The 18663-nt window shown below is 36.9% G+C and overlaps 1 protein-coding gene across 15 annotated transcripts in view; it reads right to left on the bottom strand.

Moving 5' to 3' along the window:
- The window catches only part of DMD (dystrophin), a 2162139-nt gene that overhangs the window by 1464869 nt on the left and 678607 nt on the right, over window positions 1-18663 (bottom strand). For all 15 annotated transcript variants that reach the window (XM_077887780.1, XM_077887782.1, XM_077887777.1 and 12 more), the window contains 2 exons: window positions 16638-16826; window positions 15743-15924 (listed from right to left, as the gene is read on the bottom strand). In XM_077887780.1, the coding sequence (XP_077743906.1) occupies window positions 15743-15924; window positions 16638-16826 (371 nt within the window). The remainder of the gene's footprint in view (window positions 1-15742; window positions 15925-16637; window positions 16827-18663) is intronic.

Raw genomic sequence — 18663 nt, 5'->3', positions numbered from 1 at the left:
CTTCATTTCTAATGCCCAGGGCATGCCAATGCTGCTCATCCATGGATCATACTTTGAGAAGTGATGGTATAAGCCACTTGTATTTGGTATTTTAGCTGCAGTAAAAAAAGCATCTTAAGGAATATCATTTTCCAAATAATTTTATTGATGATCTCTCTCACCTCACACCCTGCTATGGGAACATCTCTCTACGAACATGAAGAAAACACTGCAAGCACAGTCTGCTTTACAGAGATTCTGGTGGACTATAGAAAGGCATTTATCTCCTAACCAGTACTGCTCAACAGATCATTACAATGATGTAAATATTGTATATGTGTATTATCCAATACAATAGCCACTAGCCATGTGTGGCTGTTGTGCACTTGAAATATGGCTAGTATAAATAAGAAACTGAATTTTTACCCATATCTAATTACAATAATTTACATTTACAACTAAATAACTACATGCAGCCAGTGGCTGCCATATTGGACAGCACAGGTCTAAATCAACAGATAACTGGATTAACAACAACAAGGATTCCTTACTTGGCCATCTTTATCCATAATATTTTATTATTTCATGAAATTTTTTTTAGATTTTATTTATTTATTTATTCACAAGAGACACAGAAACAGAGAGGCAGAGACACAGGCAGAGACACAGGCAGAGGGAGAAGCAGGCTGCCCCTGTGGGGAGCCTGATGCAGGACTTGATCCAAGGACCCCAGGATCATGACCTGAGCCAAAGGCAGATGCTCAACCACTGAGCCACCCAGGCATCCCTCACATAATATTTATAAGGAATGATATCCTCCTGAGTTAAGGAATTTAGCAATAAATCTGAATGCCATTTTCTGAAATTTTGGTTTTCTACACAAATTTATAAATGACAAAATTATAAATGTTTTCATTAATTTCAGCCCATGTTTGATAGTCCAAATAGTGTTTCTTGGGTTTTATGGAAATACATTATAAAATGTATAAAAATACTTACAAAACATAATCCTATGCAAGGTGCTATACTAATAAATATGTAAAAGTATAGACTTCATAGATCCTAGGGACTTAGAATTAAAAATTACTAAGATAGGTTCTCAGGCCCCATTTCTTAGACTTCATAATTATTTGCTTATATACAATTCTCAAATAAGAAATGTAACTAATGAAAGGAGGTAAAATATTAATGTGAATTTATAGATTACAAAAAAATCCCCAGTGATGTTCAAGTAGCATGTTATGCATGTAAAATACAATCATATGATTTCAGCTATCAATAAAACCTACATATGTGATTTAAGGGAGGGCTATTGGTATGAATTAGAGAAACTGAAATTTTAATGCACCTTTTACTCTCAAATGCATGCCAATTAGTAACTAAAATCACACTGGAAAAAAAAACAAAATTAATTTATTTGCTTATTCAAACTGTTGGCTTGAAAATCTCCAGCAAAATGGCCTTACAGACTAGATTATATAGTTTTGATTTTAGCTCAAGAATTGTTTATGTATAACTCAGTGCTCTGGAAATGATGAAAAATACTTAAATATGTAGTTATTTTAACCCCCTTGCATGGCTTTTTTGTTTCATTTACTCTATTATGCAAGGGATCAATGAAGGTGACTTTTACACATCAGGTTTTTATTGAGACTATCACCAAAAGGTAAATTAGTGGAATTCATATCCAGATACATTATTCCAGTGAACATCCAGGGGTGAAAATGACTGTGTTGGTTTTTGGGACTCAGGCATAAATTTTTTACTTCAGCCCTTGAGTTTTCACATGTGGCAAACTTTTGGATAGCTGAGCCCAGGCAGCATGACTGTATCAGGATTAACATGAAAGTGCTCTGCATCACTTGCCATCAGGGAAATACAAATCAAAACCACAATGAGATAACACCTCACACCAGTGAGAATGGGGAAAATTAACAAGGCAGGAAACAACAAATGTTGGAGAGGATGCGGAGAAAAGAGAACCCTCTTACACTGTTGGTGGGAATGTGAAATGGTGCAGCCACTCTGGAATACTGTGTGGAGGTTCCTCAAAAAGTTAAAAATAGACCTGCCCTACGACCCAGCAATTGCACTGTTGGGGATTTACCCCAAAGATTCAGATGCAATGAAACGCCGGGACACCTGCACCCCGATGTTTATAGCAGCAATGTCCACAATAGTCAAACTGTGGAAGGAGCCTCGGTGTCCATCGAAAGATGAGTGGATAAAGAAGATGTGGTTTATGTATACAATGGAATATTCCTCAGCCATTAGAAATGACAAATACCCACCATTTGCTTCAACGTGGATGGAACTGGAGGGTATTATGCTGAGTGAAGTCAGTCAGTCAGAGAAGGACAAACATATGTTCTCATTCATGTGGGGAATATAAATAATAGTGAAAGGGAATAGAAGGGAAGGGAGAAGAAATGTGTGGGAAATATCAGAAAGGGAGACAGAACGTAAAGACTGCTAACTCTGGGAAACGAACTAGGGGTGGTAGAAGGGGAGGAGGGCGGGGGGTGGGAGTGATTGGGTGACGGGCACTGGGGGTTATTCTGTATGTTGGTAAATTGAACACCAATGAAAAAAATAATAATAAAAAATAATAAAATAAAATAAAATAAAAAAAGGATTAACATGAACCAGAGGCAAGGAGATGACATGGAGACAGGCTTAGGACATATAAAAATGTCTTTACTGAATTATTTAAAAATGAATTATACTATATAAGTAGTAGATTATCAACTAAAATAGTAGTTTTAACCTTGTGGAATGTGGGACATTTAAATATAATTTATGTATGAATAACAAATTATATTTATCATGTGTCAGACAATAGAGGCATTACTATAATTAATTTTAATGATGCAGGAACTGATCTTAGCCTCAATTTACAGACGAGGAAACAAAAGTTTACCTGGGTCAAAGGGCAAGCAAGGGAAGGTAGGAAAGCAGGACTCAGGTTTGGCTCTGGGGCCTATTTCACCATTATGCCATACTGCCTGTACTAATGTGAGTTTTTTTAGAGATGATTTTTATATCTAGTCCTGATTTCATTTATATCAGTGATTATCACAATATAAAAACACAAGGAAAGAAGGTAATTTAGTGGGATCTTATAGAGATTGTCATTAATGGATAATTTTGCTCTTTCTTCTCACAAAAATGAAGAGTACAGTTCTAACTATTGAGACAAATGCTCTTAACATAAGATTTACATTAATGATAGAAACCACAATATACCAAGACCCAGTTTCCCTCAAACATATGGTGATGACAAGGTAAAATAAACGACCAGATACTTTAAATATTTATAACATTTCACTAAACGTAGGAATCAGAAAATATGATATATTCTAGGCAAAGTAAAAGAAACCCCATATTGTTTTAAAATTGTAAAGCAATATTGATTTTTTAAAGCAAAGTTTCAGTAATGCATATACAAACATATGTAAAGGCTTTTGTTGTATGGCAGTAATGAATGGGCCATATGAAGCATCATATTAGTAGTTTTCAACTCCCAAGGTTTGGGACATTTATCAAAGCTCAAGGAATGCCTTGGGAATAATAATAATAATAATATAATAATAGTAATAATAATAAACCTTAATAATAAGGTTTAAAACCAAGAATCCAATAAAAACAATGACCCCAAACATGTAAGACTTTCACCATCACTGTTACCTCTATCCTACCACTTTTACTACCCCTACATCCACCACCAGTCTGCAATTTCCATTCTAAATTTATGAAAGTATAACCATCTATATCTGTGTACGTGGTTCATCTCTCCTTGCCTCCCTGCACCTCTTTGCTTCAGTAAATATATTCTTTCCTCCAAGTCCCAATCATACCTTAAAAAATCCAGCTACAAAGCCTGACAGTGACAGTAGTCTACTACCAGTATACTACTATGAGTATAGTTTCCACCACAGAATGAAATGAGGCAAAGGTCTAACTGAATCATATAAAGAGGCTTTTTCCCCCTAAAATGAATATGTCCATCCTCTTCTCCATAGCACCATCACTCCCAATTGGTAGGCTGACATCTGTCTTGGGACAAAAGAGAAAGCAAGGAAAACAGGACATGTACATTTTTCAAAAGTTCCCACTAATTCTGAAAATTATTATTATATCACACCCTGCAACCTGATCTTGGAGGCCACAGTTTTTAGTCTACAACCTCACAATAAATATTTCTGAAAGAATTCATCTGCAAAATTCCCCTTCCAACAACTAGGAATAAAAAAATTTTCAACCCTCCCTCAAAATTAAATGTGTATTAATATTTATTTGTTCACTGAATGGAATGTGAGATCTAGTGTTGTGTTTAAAAAGGATTCTGTGAAACAAAAATGCACCATTGTTCTTAAAATCCTGATCTATTTTATTCCTCCATCCATAGAACTCAACAACAGTTTAATTATTGATATTCTTCAACTATCCAGAGCAAGATTAAAGTTCAAAATGCAAACAAATTCATTTGCATTTTGAAAGCATAAATTCAAAAGAGTCACAATAACATAATAAAGAAGCTGCATGGCTGGATGCAAAAGATTCTTGTGGCAAATACATTACGGCAACCTTCAATTCAATCTTCCTGATTAAATACTCACAAAGTGGATGAAGAAACGCAGATGTCATCACAAACCAAGAACTACTATTAAATAAAATGACTGGAAGATTGTTTAAATTATCCCTAGTAAGAATGGGGAATGTTGACACTCAGAGACCACATTCATTTATATGGCAAAAGAAGCCTACTCTCAAATTCAAAAAATTATGTCACTATATAACATCTGGCATAGAGCCTGGCATATACTAGACACATGAAAAATATTGCTTGAATGAATAAGTGGTATCATTTAATTATCAATCAAACATAAGACATAATACAAAAACATGAACAGTTTCCCAATCAGAAATATCAGATTAAGATTATAAAAATGCCAATTTCCATAACATCTGTTCTTGTTGAGATAGTCTATTAATTTAATTTGAGCCATTTTCTAGTCAGAAATCACAATGACATCATTCTACTTTCTGTCAGCCCCAGCACACTGTTTCTCAAACATGGCCAGAGTACTCCTGCCTCTGGACCTTTCCATTTGTTTGCTTTTGCCCCAGCTGTCTGCATGGCTTCTTCCCTTTCTTCATTTAGGGCTCTCCTTAAATATTACCTCCTCAGAGAGGCCTTCCCTGACTACCTAATATACAACAACACACAGTGTTTCCTTCTCTAAATCTATCCTCTGATTCTTTTCCCTTTTTATCATTTATCACCATCGGTATGTTATACATATTGTAACTGTCTTCTTCCACTACGAATGCAAGCTTAATAAGGGAGGGAGTTAGCTTTGTTCTCTGATATTTACCCAGTACCTAAAACAGTTCTGGGGATATAGTAGATGAGAATTGTTAGTGAGACGGATGAATGAATGATTAAACTTAATTCTTAATTATCATTGTTTATCTTTGTGAAAAAAGCATTGTTTAAAAAAAAATCCTACTCTCTACTCTTCACTTCGATCAATTCCAGAGATTGGGCTTTCCGATTTATAATTTAAATTGTAAAAGTCATATACTTTTTGTTATTTGAACAAGGACTATCCACATCTTAACTGCACATTATTTACAGAAAGAACTGTGATGGCCAGTCATATACATTTGAACCTGACCAAATTACTGTATGTTAATTACTGCTGCTTATTAGGCCAGTAACTAATTGTCAGTACTTTCACATTGTCTTCTACAAAGAAGGAATATGGATTTATACTATTTCATAATTGTTTCAAGTAGATCAGTGCTTCTCAAACTTTAATAGGCTTAGGAATCCCTTGGGATCTTGTTAAATTGCAGATTCTGATTCTGTAGATCAGAGGGAAGACTGAGATTCTGTATTTTTAATAAGTTCTCAGGTAATGTTACTGTTGGTTCTTGAACCATCTTGATCTCTAAGAAATTCTCGTTTCAATACTAGAATAATTTAAAAATGAATTAACAAAATGGTGATAAAAAATCACACATAAAAGTTTGAGATTACATACTGTTAAAATGTTCATTGCAACAAATTCATGTGTTGGACTGGAACTATATGAAGAAATTAATTCATTTGTTCATCCATTCATTTATATATTCATCTATGCAATATCTTAGCCACTTCACTTGGGAGAAACCCCACTATTTGTTCAGCATCTCCTTTGTTCTATTCACTCACATATGTTATCTCATATCAAGACTGGAACAGACATGTGGGGGAAAAAAATGAACCAGACTTTCTAGACATATTTCTCTCTCCAATCAAAACATGGATGGTGATTCACAATTATTTACCATGTTATAGCTGGTATTTTCACTCAGATACTATTCGTATCTCTCCTGCTGATGGAAATGAGAACATAACTTCCTGTGGCCTCCTTACAGACTTGCTTTCATTTTCTTCCCCCACCATAACAAAGACTTCAGGTTCCCCCTGCATGTCCTAACTACAATTATCAGAGAAGTTGATGGAACTTGCTGTGCTTATCTTATGAATCCTTGTAGAAATGTCAGTAAATCTCTTTTTCTCTCTGCAGGTTGCATTTTTCAATCAAATTAATTAGTTTATTCATAGAGAAGAAGATTTTTTGCTGTCCCTGTGCCAATTGTCTTCTTACACTTCCACAGTAGGAAGGTTTGTCTTTTTCTTCTCTCTCCTTCACCTCCCACCACCCAAAGGGTATTCTGCAGCATAAAAGGAATCAAAACAAAAATCATTTCACCTAGTCCTTTTAAGTTTGCCAACTTGAGCATATCAACAGACCTTGCCCTGTTTTCATTATATCATTTTAACCATGCAATCAGTGGTACTTTGTTTTTTCTTTCCACTTTCATAAACGTTAAAGATTTTTAATGGACCAATAGCAGCAAGTTGGTGTTGCAGTAGTGTGGGACTAGAGGTATCTTAACAAACTTCTTTACCATATTAGCTTCATCATCAATTCACATCTATGAAGGTATCAGAATTGTAGTGGAAAGAAATAAGAATCAAATGGAAATGGAGTAAAAAGAGGAAGAAAGGGGGGAGCTCATCTGGGCATTTAATTTTTTACTGATATTTCTTTTTTTTAATTTTAGCTAGTGTACAGTACAATATAAGTTTCTGAGGTAGAATTTAGTGATTCATCACTTGCATATAATACTCAGTGCTCATCACAACACATGCTCTCTTTAATATTCGTCACAATGGAGCCCATCCCCTACCCACCTCCTTCCAGAAACCCTCAGTTTGTTCTCTATTGTTAAGAGTCTCTTATGGTGAATTTAAAAGATTCATGGAAACTAATGAAAATGAAGATACAAACGTTCAAAATTTTGGGGATACAGCAAAAGCAGTACTGAGAGGGAAATGCATCGCAATACAAGCATCCCTCAAAAAACTGGAAAAAACGCCAATACACAAGCTAACCTCACACCTAAAGGAACTGGAGAAAGAACAGCAAATCAAACCTACATCAAGCAGAAGAGAGTTAATAAATATTCGAGCAGAACTCAATGAAATAGAGAACAGAAGAACTGTAGAAAGATCAACAAAACCAGGAGTTGGTTCTCTGAAAGAATTAATAAGATAAACCATTAGTCAGCCTTACTAAAAAGAAAAAAAGAGGGATCCCTGGGTGGCGCAGCAGTTTGGCGCCTGCCTTTGGCCCAGGGCGCGATCCTGGAGACCCGGGATCGAGTCCCACGTCGGGCTCCCGGTGCATGGATCCTGCTTCTCCCTCTGCCTATGTCTCTGCCTCTCTCTCTCTCTCTCTGTATGACTATCATAAATAAAATAAAATAAAAAAAAAGAAAAGAAAAAAGACTCAAATGAATAAAATCATGAATGAAAAAGGAGAGATCACAACCAATACCAAGGAAATACAAATGATTTTAAAAACATATCGTGAGCAGCTATATGCCAATAAATTAGGCAATCTGGAAGAAATGGATGCATTTCTGGAAAACCACAAACTACCAAAACAGGAAAAGGAAGAAGTAGAAAACCTGAACAGGCCAATAACCAGGGATGAAATTGAAGCAGTCATCAAAAACCTCCTAAGACACAGAAGTCCAGGGCCAGGCGGCTTCCCAGGGGAATTCTATCAAACGTTTAAAGAAGAGACAATACCTATTCTACTAAAGCTGTTTTGAAGGATAGAAAGGGATGGAATACTTCCAAACTTGTCTTATGAGGCCAGCATCATCTTAATTCTGAAACCAGACAAAGACCCCACCAAAAAGGAGAATTACAGACCAATATCCCTGATGAACATGGATGCAAAAATTCTCAACAACATACTAGCCAGTAGGATCCAACAGTACATTAAGAAGATTATTCACCATGACCAAGTGAGATTTAACCCCGGGATGCAAGGCTGGTTCAACATTCATAAAACAATCAAAGTGATAGATCATATCAACAAGAGAAAAAACAAGAACCATATGATCCTCAATAGATGCAGAGAAAGCATTTGACAAAATACAGCATCCATTCCTGATCAAAACTCTTCAGACTGTAGGGATAGAGGGAACATTCCTCAGCATCTTAAAAGCCATCTACAAAAAGCCCACAGCAAATATCATCCTCAATGGGGAAACACTGAGAGCCTTTCCTCTAAGATCAGGAACACGACAGGGATGTCCACTCGCACCACTGCTATTCAGCATAGTACTAGAAGTCCTAGCCTCAGCAATCAGGCAACAAAAAGACATTAAAGGCATTCACATTGGCAAAGAAGAAGTCAAACTCTCCCTCTTTACAGATGACATGATACTCTATGTAGAAAACCCCAAAGACTCCACCCCAAGATTGCTAGAACTCATACAGCAATTCAGCAATGTGGCAGGATACAAAATCAATGCCCAGAAATCAGTGGCATTTCTAAACACTAACAATGAGACTGAACAAAGAGAAATTAAGAATTAAGGAGTCAATCCCATTTACAATTGCACCTGAAAGCATAAGATACCTAGGAATAAACCTAATGAAAGAGATAAAGGATCTATACCCTAAAAACTACAGAACACTTCTGAAAGAAATTGAGGAAGACACAAAGAGATGGAAAAATATTCCATGCTCATGGATTGGAAGAATTAATATTGAAAATGTCAATGCTACCCAGGGCAATTTACATGTTCAGTGCAATCCCTATCAAAATACCATGGACTTTCTACAGATGGAACAAATCATCTTAAAATTTGTGTGGAATCAGAAAAGGCCCCGAATAGCCAGGGGAATATTGAAAAAGAAAACCAGAGCTGGGGGCATCACAATGCTGGATTTCAAGTTGTACTACAAAGCTGTGATCATCAAGACAGTGTGATACTGGCACAAAAACAGACACATAGATCAATGGAATAGAATAGAGAATCCAGAAATGGGCCCTCAACTCTATGGTCAATTAATATTTGACAAAAGAGGAAAGACTGTCCACTGGAAAAAGGACAGTCTCTTCAATAAATGGTGTTGGGAAAATTGGACAGCCACATGCAGAAGAATGAAACTAGACCATTCTCTTATAGCATACACAAAGATAAACTCAAAATGGATGAAAGATCTAAATGTGAGACAAGAATCCATCAAAATCCTAGAGGAGAACACAGGCAACACCATTTTTTAACTTGGCCACAGCAACTTCCTACAAGATACATCTATGAAGGCAAGGGAAACAAAAGCAAAAATAAACTTTTGGGACTTAATCAAGATAAAAAGCTTCTGCACAACAAAAGAAACAGTCAACAAAAGTAAAAGACAACCTACAGAATCGGAGAAGATACTTACAAATGACATTATCAGATAAGGGCTAGTATCCAAGATCTATAAAGAGCTTATTAAACTCAACAGCAAAGAAACAAACAATCCAATCATGAAATAGGCAAAAGACATGAACAGAAATTTCACAGAGGAACATATACACATGGCCAACAAGCACATAAGAAAATGCTCCGCATCACTTGCCCTCAGGGAAATACAAATCAAAACCACAATGAGATACCACCTCACACCAGGGAGAATGGGGAAAATTGATAAGGCAGGAAACCACAAATGTTGGAGAGGATGTGGAGAAAGGGGAACCCTCTTGCACTGTTGGTGGGAATGTGAACTGGTGAAGCTGGAAAACCGTGTGGAGGTTCCTCTAAGAGTTAAAAATAGAACTGCCCTATGACCCAGCAATTGCACTGCTGGGGATTTACCCCAAAGATACAGATGCAGTGAAACGCTGGGACACCTGCACCCTGATGTTTATAGCAGCAATGGCCACAATAGCCAAACTGTGGAAGGAGCCTCAGTGTCCATCAAAAGATGGATGGATAAAGAAGATGTGATTTATGTATACAATGGAATATTACTCAGCCATTAGAAACGACAAATACCCACCATTTGCTTCGATGTGGATGGAACTGGAGGGTATTATGCTGAATGAAGTAAGTCAATCAGAGAAGGACAAACATTATATGGTTTCATTCATACAAGGAATATAAAAGATAGTGAAAGGGATTAAAGGGGAAAGGAGAGAAAATGAGTGGGAAATATCATTGAGGGTGACAGAACATGAGAGACTCCTAACTCTAGGAAATTAACAAGGGGTAGTGGAAGGGGAGATGGGCGGGGGGTTGGGGTGACTGGGTGACGGGCACTGAGGGGGGGCACTTGACAAGTTAAGCACTAGGTGTTATACTCTATGTTGGCAAATCAAACTCCAATTAAAAAAATACAAAAAAAGAGTCTCTTATGGTTTATTTTCTTCTCTCCCCCCTTCTCTTATGTTCATGTTTTCTTTCTTAAATTCCACATGAGTGAGATCATATAATATTTGTCTTTCTCTGAGTGACATATTTCACTTAGCAATACATTTTAGCTCCATCCATATAATTTAAATGGCAAGATTTCATTCTCTTGCTGGCTGAATAATACTCCATTGTGTATATATACACATACATATATATACACCACATCCCCTTTATCTGTTCATACTGACATGCTCCTTATGAAACATTTCTAAGTGTTTTGATTATAAAATTTCAACCTTAAATGTAATTTCAATCACCTTGAACACGTTTCCTTATTCCTGGAGAAAACACCCATAATCATATCCTTTGGGGAAACAATGAACAAGGCAATTATAATAAGATGGAGAAAAATATGTATGAGGCAAAGTAGTAACCACAATGGTATAGCTAAAATAATTAGCGCATGGCTAGTCATCTTATTTACAATGGTGATCATTCTTTTCATTTTATAATTATTTTGTATTCACAATCTACTTTTTCATATCCTATCTCAGCCAATATATTTTTTGAGGTGTGCCAGGTACACAGTAGAGCTGCTGCTGTTTTAACAATCAATAACTAGGAATCACAAAGGGAAGTATGCTACCCTAGTTCACATAAATAGGTATTTAAACCTTATCCCTCAGGCAAATCAGAGTAGATGTGGGGAAAGGTAGAAATAAGAGCATCTTGTTACCTCCATTTTTTTTAAAAAAAAATCCTTGTTTTGTTTGATAATTATTAATGGTTTATGGGATGAATAGTATTTCCCAGATGCACCCTGTGCACAACCTGTACACATGGCTAACATCTATTTGTATGAGGCAAGGATTTCTATTTCCAAAGCAAAAAGGATCCTGACTGTGAAAAGGCAAAAAGAGAACTAAAATAAATAGAGCACAAATAATTTATAAATTAACTGTTGGGCTAAGATAGCAGACTATACTCAGGTATTAAAGACATGGCATCTCCTACCTGGGTTACTGCACTGACCTTATTACTGTCCTCTATTCCTCCAGTGGCATTACTGGTATTTCTTTTACCTGTCTCCCCCCTACTTAAAACATTCTGGTGGTGGGGCACCTGGGTGGCACAGTCGGTTAAGTGTCCAACTCTAGGTTTTGGTTCAGGTCGTGATCGCATGGTCATGGGATCGAGCCCCATGTCAGGCTCTGCACTCAGTACAGAATATGTATGAGATTCTTTCTCCCTCTCTGTCTCCCACTCCCACTTGTGCTCTTTCTAGCTCTCTCTCAAATAAATAAATAAATCTTTTAAAAAAACCATTCTGGGGGCACCTGGGTGGTTCAGTTGGTTAAATGTTTGCCTTCAGCTCGCATCATGATCTCAAGGTCCTGAGACTGAGTCCTATGTTGAGCTCCCTGCTTGGCAGAGAGCCTACTTCCCCCTCTCCTTCTGCCCCTGCTCCTGCTGTCTCTCTCATGCACTCTCTCTCAAATAAATAAATAAAATCTTTAAAAAACTAAAATGAATAAAGTAAATTTAATTAAAAAAATATTCTGGTGGCTTTTTCTTGCACTTATGCTAGGACTCGAAGCCCTTATCTCTTACCCTGACTGACACCACCATAAAGAGGAGACTCTTGCCTCTCTTTTTACCCTGTCTCATACCCTGGCCATCTAACTTGCCCTCCTGCAATTCTCCACTCATCCTAACCTTCTGCTCCCTCTAATAAGCCAGTTGTTCCTATTTTAGGGCCTTTGGCTGTGTGCTCTCCCTAAAATGTTACTCTCCTCATCTGTTGTCATTCAAATTCAAATTAAATGGTAATACCCTGGAAATAACACTCTTGGATCACAAAGGCTAAGTATCATATACAAATAAGTTTTCTGAAAAGATTAAAAGGTACTATAACAGAGCGATGCCTCTCCCTCCTTTCTCTTGTGTGTGTATGTGTGTGTGTGTGTGTGTGTGTGTGTGTTTAACAGCCTCTCTAGAGCTTCAAGAGATCTTTGACTTCACCTCTCATGACCAAATATTATATCCTCAGTGCCTGGAAATGTATCTGGTATCTTGAGGCACTCCATTAATATTTGTTAAGACTTGCGTGTGTTTGTAGAATTTTATATATATTATATATATATATATATAATATATATAATATATATAATATTCAATGAATATGCATCATATATAATTTTATTATTGCTGTTAGATATGTTGGTAGATAATATATATAACTGTCAAGTGTAAATATTTGCAGATCTTAGTTATAAGCTTATTTCTATTCCCAACTAGTTTTTTTACATTTGTTATAAGATCGCAACTTGAGAATTCTAGCATGGCTTCAGTTATATCTCTTATGTCTAGACAATCTTTATCACCATTCCTCTCATCACTAAAGTTATGTTTAGGCAGACATCATGCTTGTGATAAGGTCTATCCACACTCTGTCTTTACAAAGGAGAGAGATGAGAAATGTAGACTGATTCATTTATCTTTACTAGCCACTTACCATGCCTTCCTACTCCATGGTAACCATAGGTTTGGAAACAATAGGTGATGTTCCATATGAAGCGCATCATCAATATGGTCATGATAATAGAAAGTGAGCAGGTAGCAATTTATAAAAGCATGAAATAAAACCTAGAATTATTTTTTTAAATATTGACAATATTCTATTGTCATAATTAGCTTTTTTGGTTTCTCAAAAAAAAATCTATTGAAGTCAGGTCCAGCATAGTTTACATAATGGCTTATCTCATTTAGAATTTAATAGGTTTTATGCATGAACACACAAAGTTAGTGAAGGGGGTATGGAAGACTTACTTTTACAAACTCACAAAATATTTCTGATTTTGCTTTGCAAAATAATACTTTGTGTATAGATACTTCAACAAATTGTCCAGTTCTTTACTTTACTTTACTCCTACCTGGGTTACTGCACTGACCTTATTACTGTCCTCTATTCCTCCAGTGGCAAATAATACTTTGTGCTACAGGTGGTTCCCTATTGGTGTCTCATTTTCAAAACTCTATGTTTTAGCAAAAACTATGCTAAGAGGATCCCCTTGCCTTACTAATAATCATTCCAGAAGCTTAAATACAAACCAAAGTGTTTAAAACCAAAGTGCCCAAATCTTTCCTCAAGGTAAACTGGTTTTTGATGTCAATCTTAGCTAAGGACTGATGTTGCCATTTTAGCTTTTCCATCCTCCAGTGGGAAGGGAGTGAGGAAATTACATACATACCTACACACATATGTAGGTATGTGTGTGTATATGTATGTGTATAAATATGGATGTGTGTTGGGATCCCTGGGTGGCGCAGCGGTTTGGCGCCTGCCTTTGGCCCAGGGCGCGATCCTGGAGACCCGGGATCGAATCCCACATCGGGCTCCCGGTGCATGGAGCCTGCTTCTCCCTCTGCCTGTGTCTCTGCCTCTCTCTCTCTCTCTGTAACTATCATAAATAAATAAAAAAAAAAATTAAAAAAAAAATATGGATGTGTGCACTATCATACATGTATGTGTATCTATCTATACTGTCATCTAAAATCTAATGGTAGATATCCCTTTAAGATGTTTTTTATTTATTTTTTATTTTTTTAAATATTTTTAATTAAACTTTTTTAAAAATTAAAAATTTGGGATTTTAATTTTAGGTTGAATTCACCTTCTCTTGCAACTCGGTCTCAAACTGCAATTAATTAATTGACTAGCATGAACACTTGGTGTCATATTTTCAGTCTTATTTTAAAAAAAAAAAGGACTGAGGAACAATGGAGGTAATTTGCTTTGTTTAAGTTGCACAGATCAGTAAAAAAAGAAGTTGTAACCTGAAGAAGGTTGGGATATATGGCCACAAGTAGGAGGCTCTACATTTTATAATTTATGATGATAAATGGGTGAGATAAATTAGTTGACCCTTGGGCATGGGTATGGAGCAGACTCAAGCATTATAATACAGCTGGTGTAACTCTTACTTCCAGAGTTCGCTGCCATAATCAAAATGATCACAACGGGGGAAAATGTCAGGATGCATAGACTAGCATCTCCCGGTTTGGAATACCAATATTTGTGAAAATTCTATCCTATCTATGCTTTATTTATTCTTTCAAAAGACATGAGTTTAAAAATGTGTTTCTCCCCCTCCCTATTGTCACACTATAATTTAGTACTGAAATAGCAATCTTCCCAGCATATCTAATGAGTTTCTTTGGTCCTATTTTAAAGCTTTTAATCTTCATAAATAATAGCTAAGTAAACTTAAGGCACTTGGACAATTTCTTTAGCTTAATGTATTCAAATCCACAGTTGGCACTTCATTTCTTCTCATTTAAAAATAAATCTATCTTGTCTCAATAGGCTCTACATGAATACACACACCTAACAATATAAATCAAAGCAACACTTCCAGAATGATGAGATCTACTTGTTACCTTTAGAAGAAATATGCCATTTTCAGAAATGTCTCAAAAATTCTTTTTGGATAAAGTCAATATATATTCTTAAAATAATTCACAACCATGTGGTGCTCACATAAGGATTTCCAAACACGAGAAACATTTTTTTCAAGAGGATTTCCATAAACACATGAGAAACTATTTAATATTTTGAGAGCTTTTCCTTCAGAAGAGAAATTTCCTGTCAACTGTACCTAATAGGTGATTTTATGTGCATGGCTTCCTTTTTCTACTTTTGTGCCTTTCATATTCGCATTTTAATTTTTGGAGAAAACTGAGAAAACGTTAACCATGACACCCATTTTTGGCAACTTTTAAAGCAGAGTTCTGCAGATAACGGTCCTTCTACCCAACAGCTCCACATTAATTACAAATGTGAAACATGAAATCTAACAGACATCAAAATCCAACCAAAACATCCCCTAAAACTGAGCTACATGCTTTAGGAACAAACTGAGGATCCCAACTTAAACAAGAAACTGCACCTAAATAATAGTAAGATTCCAAAACTCCCCATTTTTAGGAATTAAAAACAAAGACTTACTTGCTTTGTTTTTCCATGCTAGCTACCCTGAGGCATTCCCATCTTGAATTGAGGAGATTCATTTGTTCCTGCACTTCGGTTTCTTCATCTTCTGATAATTTCCCTGTTCCAATCAGTTGACTTCCCAGTTGGAGAACATTACCGACCCGTCCCTGATGGGATGTCAAGTCCATCATATATCCCTGAGAGGAAAAGAAGGTAAAAAAAGTTGATAACTTTAGATCAATCCCTACGGATTTCTAATTTTATTTTATTTTTTGCAATTCTTAAATTTGTAGGCCTTTTAAATTAAAGGCCCAGTGAAAGGATTTCATTTTTTATTTAAGAAAACCCAATATTGTTTTTAATATGAATTAAGGGCAATTATTAGCTTAGGTCACCTTCTGCAGAAGCAGAGCCTGAGATAGGGATTTGTGTGCAAGGAATTTATGACTTAAAAGCTCCCTGGGGTGGGGTGGTGGGGAGCTCCCAGGGAGACCTGCCAAGGAGCCAAAGTAGTAGAAAACAGGACAGGAAAGGGGCAGAAAGCAAGTGTATTGTTTCAGGAAAAGTCTCCCCCTGTGGGTAGAGCTGCCTGATAGGACATGGCACTCTGGAGTGTGAGTTATACTGCAGCCCTGCCTCCACCCAGGGGAATGGAGCTGAGCTCTCGTATCCCTGCCAAGAGTCACTGGCAAAATCAGATCTCAGCGACTTCAAGCATTGCCCTTCAAGGCAGAACTTTAAATGCCGGCTGATAGAATGTTGTGCTCATAAAGTTATTCATTTCCATCTCAAAATAAAAACTAAATTCTCCAAATACAAGGATCGTATAGAGTCACTGAGATTAACAGGAGAGACTTGGCCATTATGACAAGTCATGGGCATTGTTTCAGAAGTCCATGCTTCACTGTACCTCATGAGTATGAAATTGTTCTTTCACTTCTTCGACATCATTAGAAATCTCTCCTTGGGCTTGCAGTGCATCCTCAGCTGAAAGAAGCCACGAGAGTACTTCTTCCAAAGCTGTTTGATAACTGTCCAGGTTTGCTTCGGTCTCTGTCAATGACCGGCCAAATGACTTGTCTTCAGGAGTTTCCAAATGCTAAACAATAAAATAAATTGGGTGTTATATAATTAGTATCTCTGCAGATGGTTCCAGTACATTACACAATAAATGGAATGAAATATTTAAAATGCTAAAAATGTCCACTTACATTATCAGAGATGAGGACAGCAGACATATACAAGAGCAGGTCTGCATTTTAACGTCATACAAATATACACACAAATTCTCACATGGTAGTTGAAAACCATGTCAAATTAATAATCTATTAAAGCTTTCCTGGATTACCATAAGGAGTGAATTAATACACCATCTCTTTGTGTTGGATTTTAAATCCTACTAATGTCCATCCATAGGTAACTGTTTTCATTTTATGTTTTCAATCCTTTACATATATACATTATTGGCATTATATTTACATACTTTTGCAATGGCATTCAAGGAAACATCTCTTCCCAAGAGTTGGGAATAAAATATCTGAAAATGTAAATGGCAGAAAAACTATCAGTATGAAAATAAGTGGGAAGAGAAAGTAAAATGTACAGAGAAACACCTCATTCACACGTGTGAAATTTCTAACAGTATGATTGATCACTTCTATAAATCAAGCTTTTATTTCCAGAAGGCCATGGTTTCAGTAGCAAGATATTATCTTAGGAGAAGTAAAATATGAAGTCTTTGCTTCCACATTTAATTAGCAGGATGTGGGCAGCCCAGGTGGCTTAGTGGTTTGGCGCTGCCTTCAGCCCAGGGTGTGGTCCTAGAGACGCAGAATCGAGTCCCACGTCTGGCTCCCTGCATGGAGCCTGCTTCTCCCTCTGCCTGTGTCTCTGCCCCTCTCTCTGTGTGTCTCTCATGAATAAATAAATATTTAAAAATAATAATAATAATTAGCAGGCTGTTAAGTATTCTGTTAAGACTCCCAACAGTTGTCTTGAAACTCTAAATTTTTCCTGTAACCACAGAGCTGAGAACAACAGGAACAAACTGGCCATGATTCTAAAGAGAAGGTCCAGGCCGCCTATGAAGGCACTGCTAAGAGGGGACCGGGTTTCTGGGCCCACCACCCTCTACCTAGCTCCAAGGTGGAGAAGAAGAAAAGCATGGAGGCTGAATGGAGAAAACTAGTGAGAAAAGATTTCTTCGGAGTAGCTGGAGCATCATACATGTCCGTACCTTCTCCCCACCTTGTTCCAAGTGATGGTGACATTAGAATCATCGCCTGGAGAGGGCAGTGTAGTTCCCAGGATAGAATACTGACTTCTAAACCTTGCCATGTTAGCAGGGATCCACAAACTATAGGACCAGTACTACCAGGTGACAGGATAGAACTCTTGGGCGAACCTCTGTGTCGGCTGCTTTAGTATTAGGGCAATTATCAATGGTTAGAATTTGAGCAAATAAGAACATCTGCGTGAATTTTTTCTTTGGGTCGAGTGTACTCGTGATAGGTGGCCAGGCTTCAAAAATCCTGCTGAAGTAAGGGACACAGACAAACCGCTGACATACATAAGGGGAACAAAGATATTAGAGAAATATTTGGAGAATTTTCTGTACACCCCCAAAGACAGCAAGCAAGTCCTGTGCCCTAACAAAGAGGGTTCTGGAAAGGAAACAAAATTCAGTGTAGAACACCCAGAAGCTACTTGGGAGACTTCATGATCGTGCCTAAGGAAAAGATTCATCCTTTCCATGGCTTTCTTCAGACATGTTTGTCTTCAATTTCTAGTCACTCCCAATGCTGGGCCTTACCCCACTGAGTTGCCAGCACAAACCTAACTGCTCTTCTGATAAATGCTCCAACTTTAAATCTTTATTATTATAAATTTCTTCAACCAGTAAGTCCTTTAAGATGAAAAGACATAGGGGAAGGTGT

The sequence above is a fragment of the Canis aureus genome, chromosome X, assembly GCF_053574225.1.
Source record: "Canis aureus isolate CA01 chromosome X, VMU_Caureus_v.1.0, whole genome shotgun sequence".
Lineage (NCBI taxonomy): Eukaryota > Metazoa > Chordata > Mammalia > Carnivora > Canidae > Canis > Canis aureus.
This window is presented reverse-complemented; position numbering and strand designations above follow the sequence as displayed.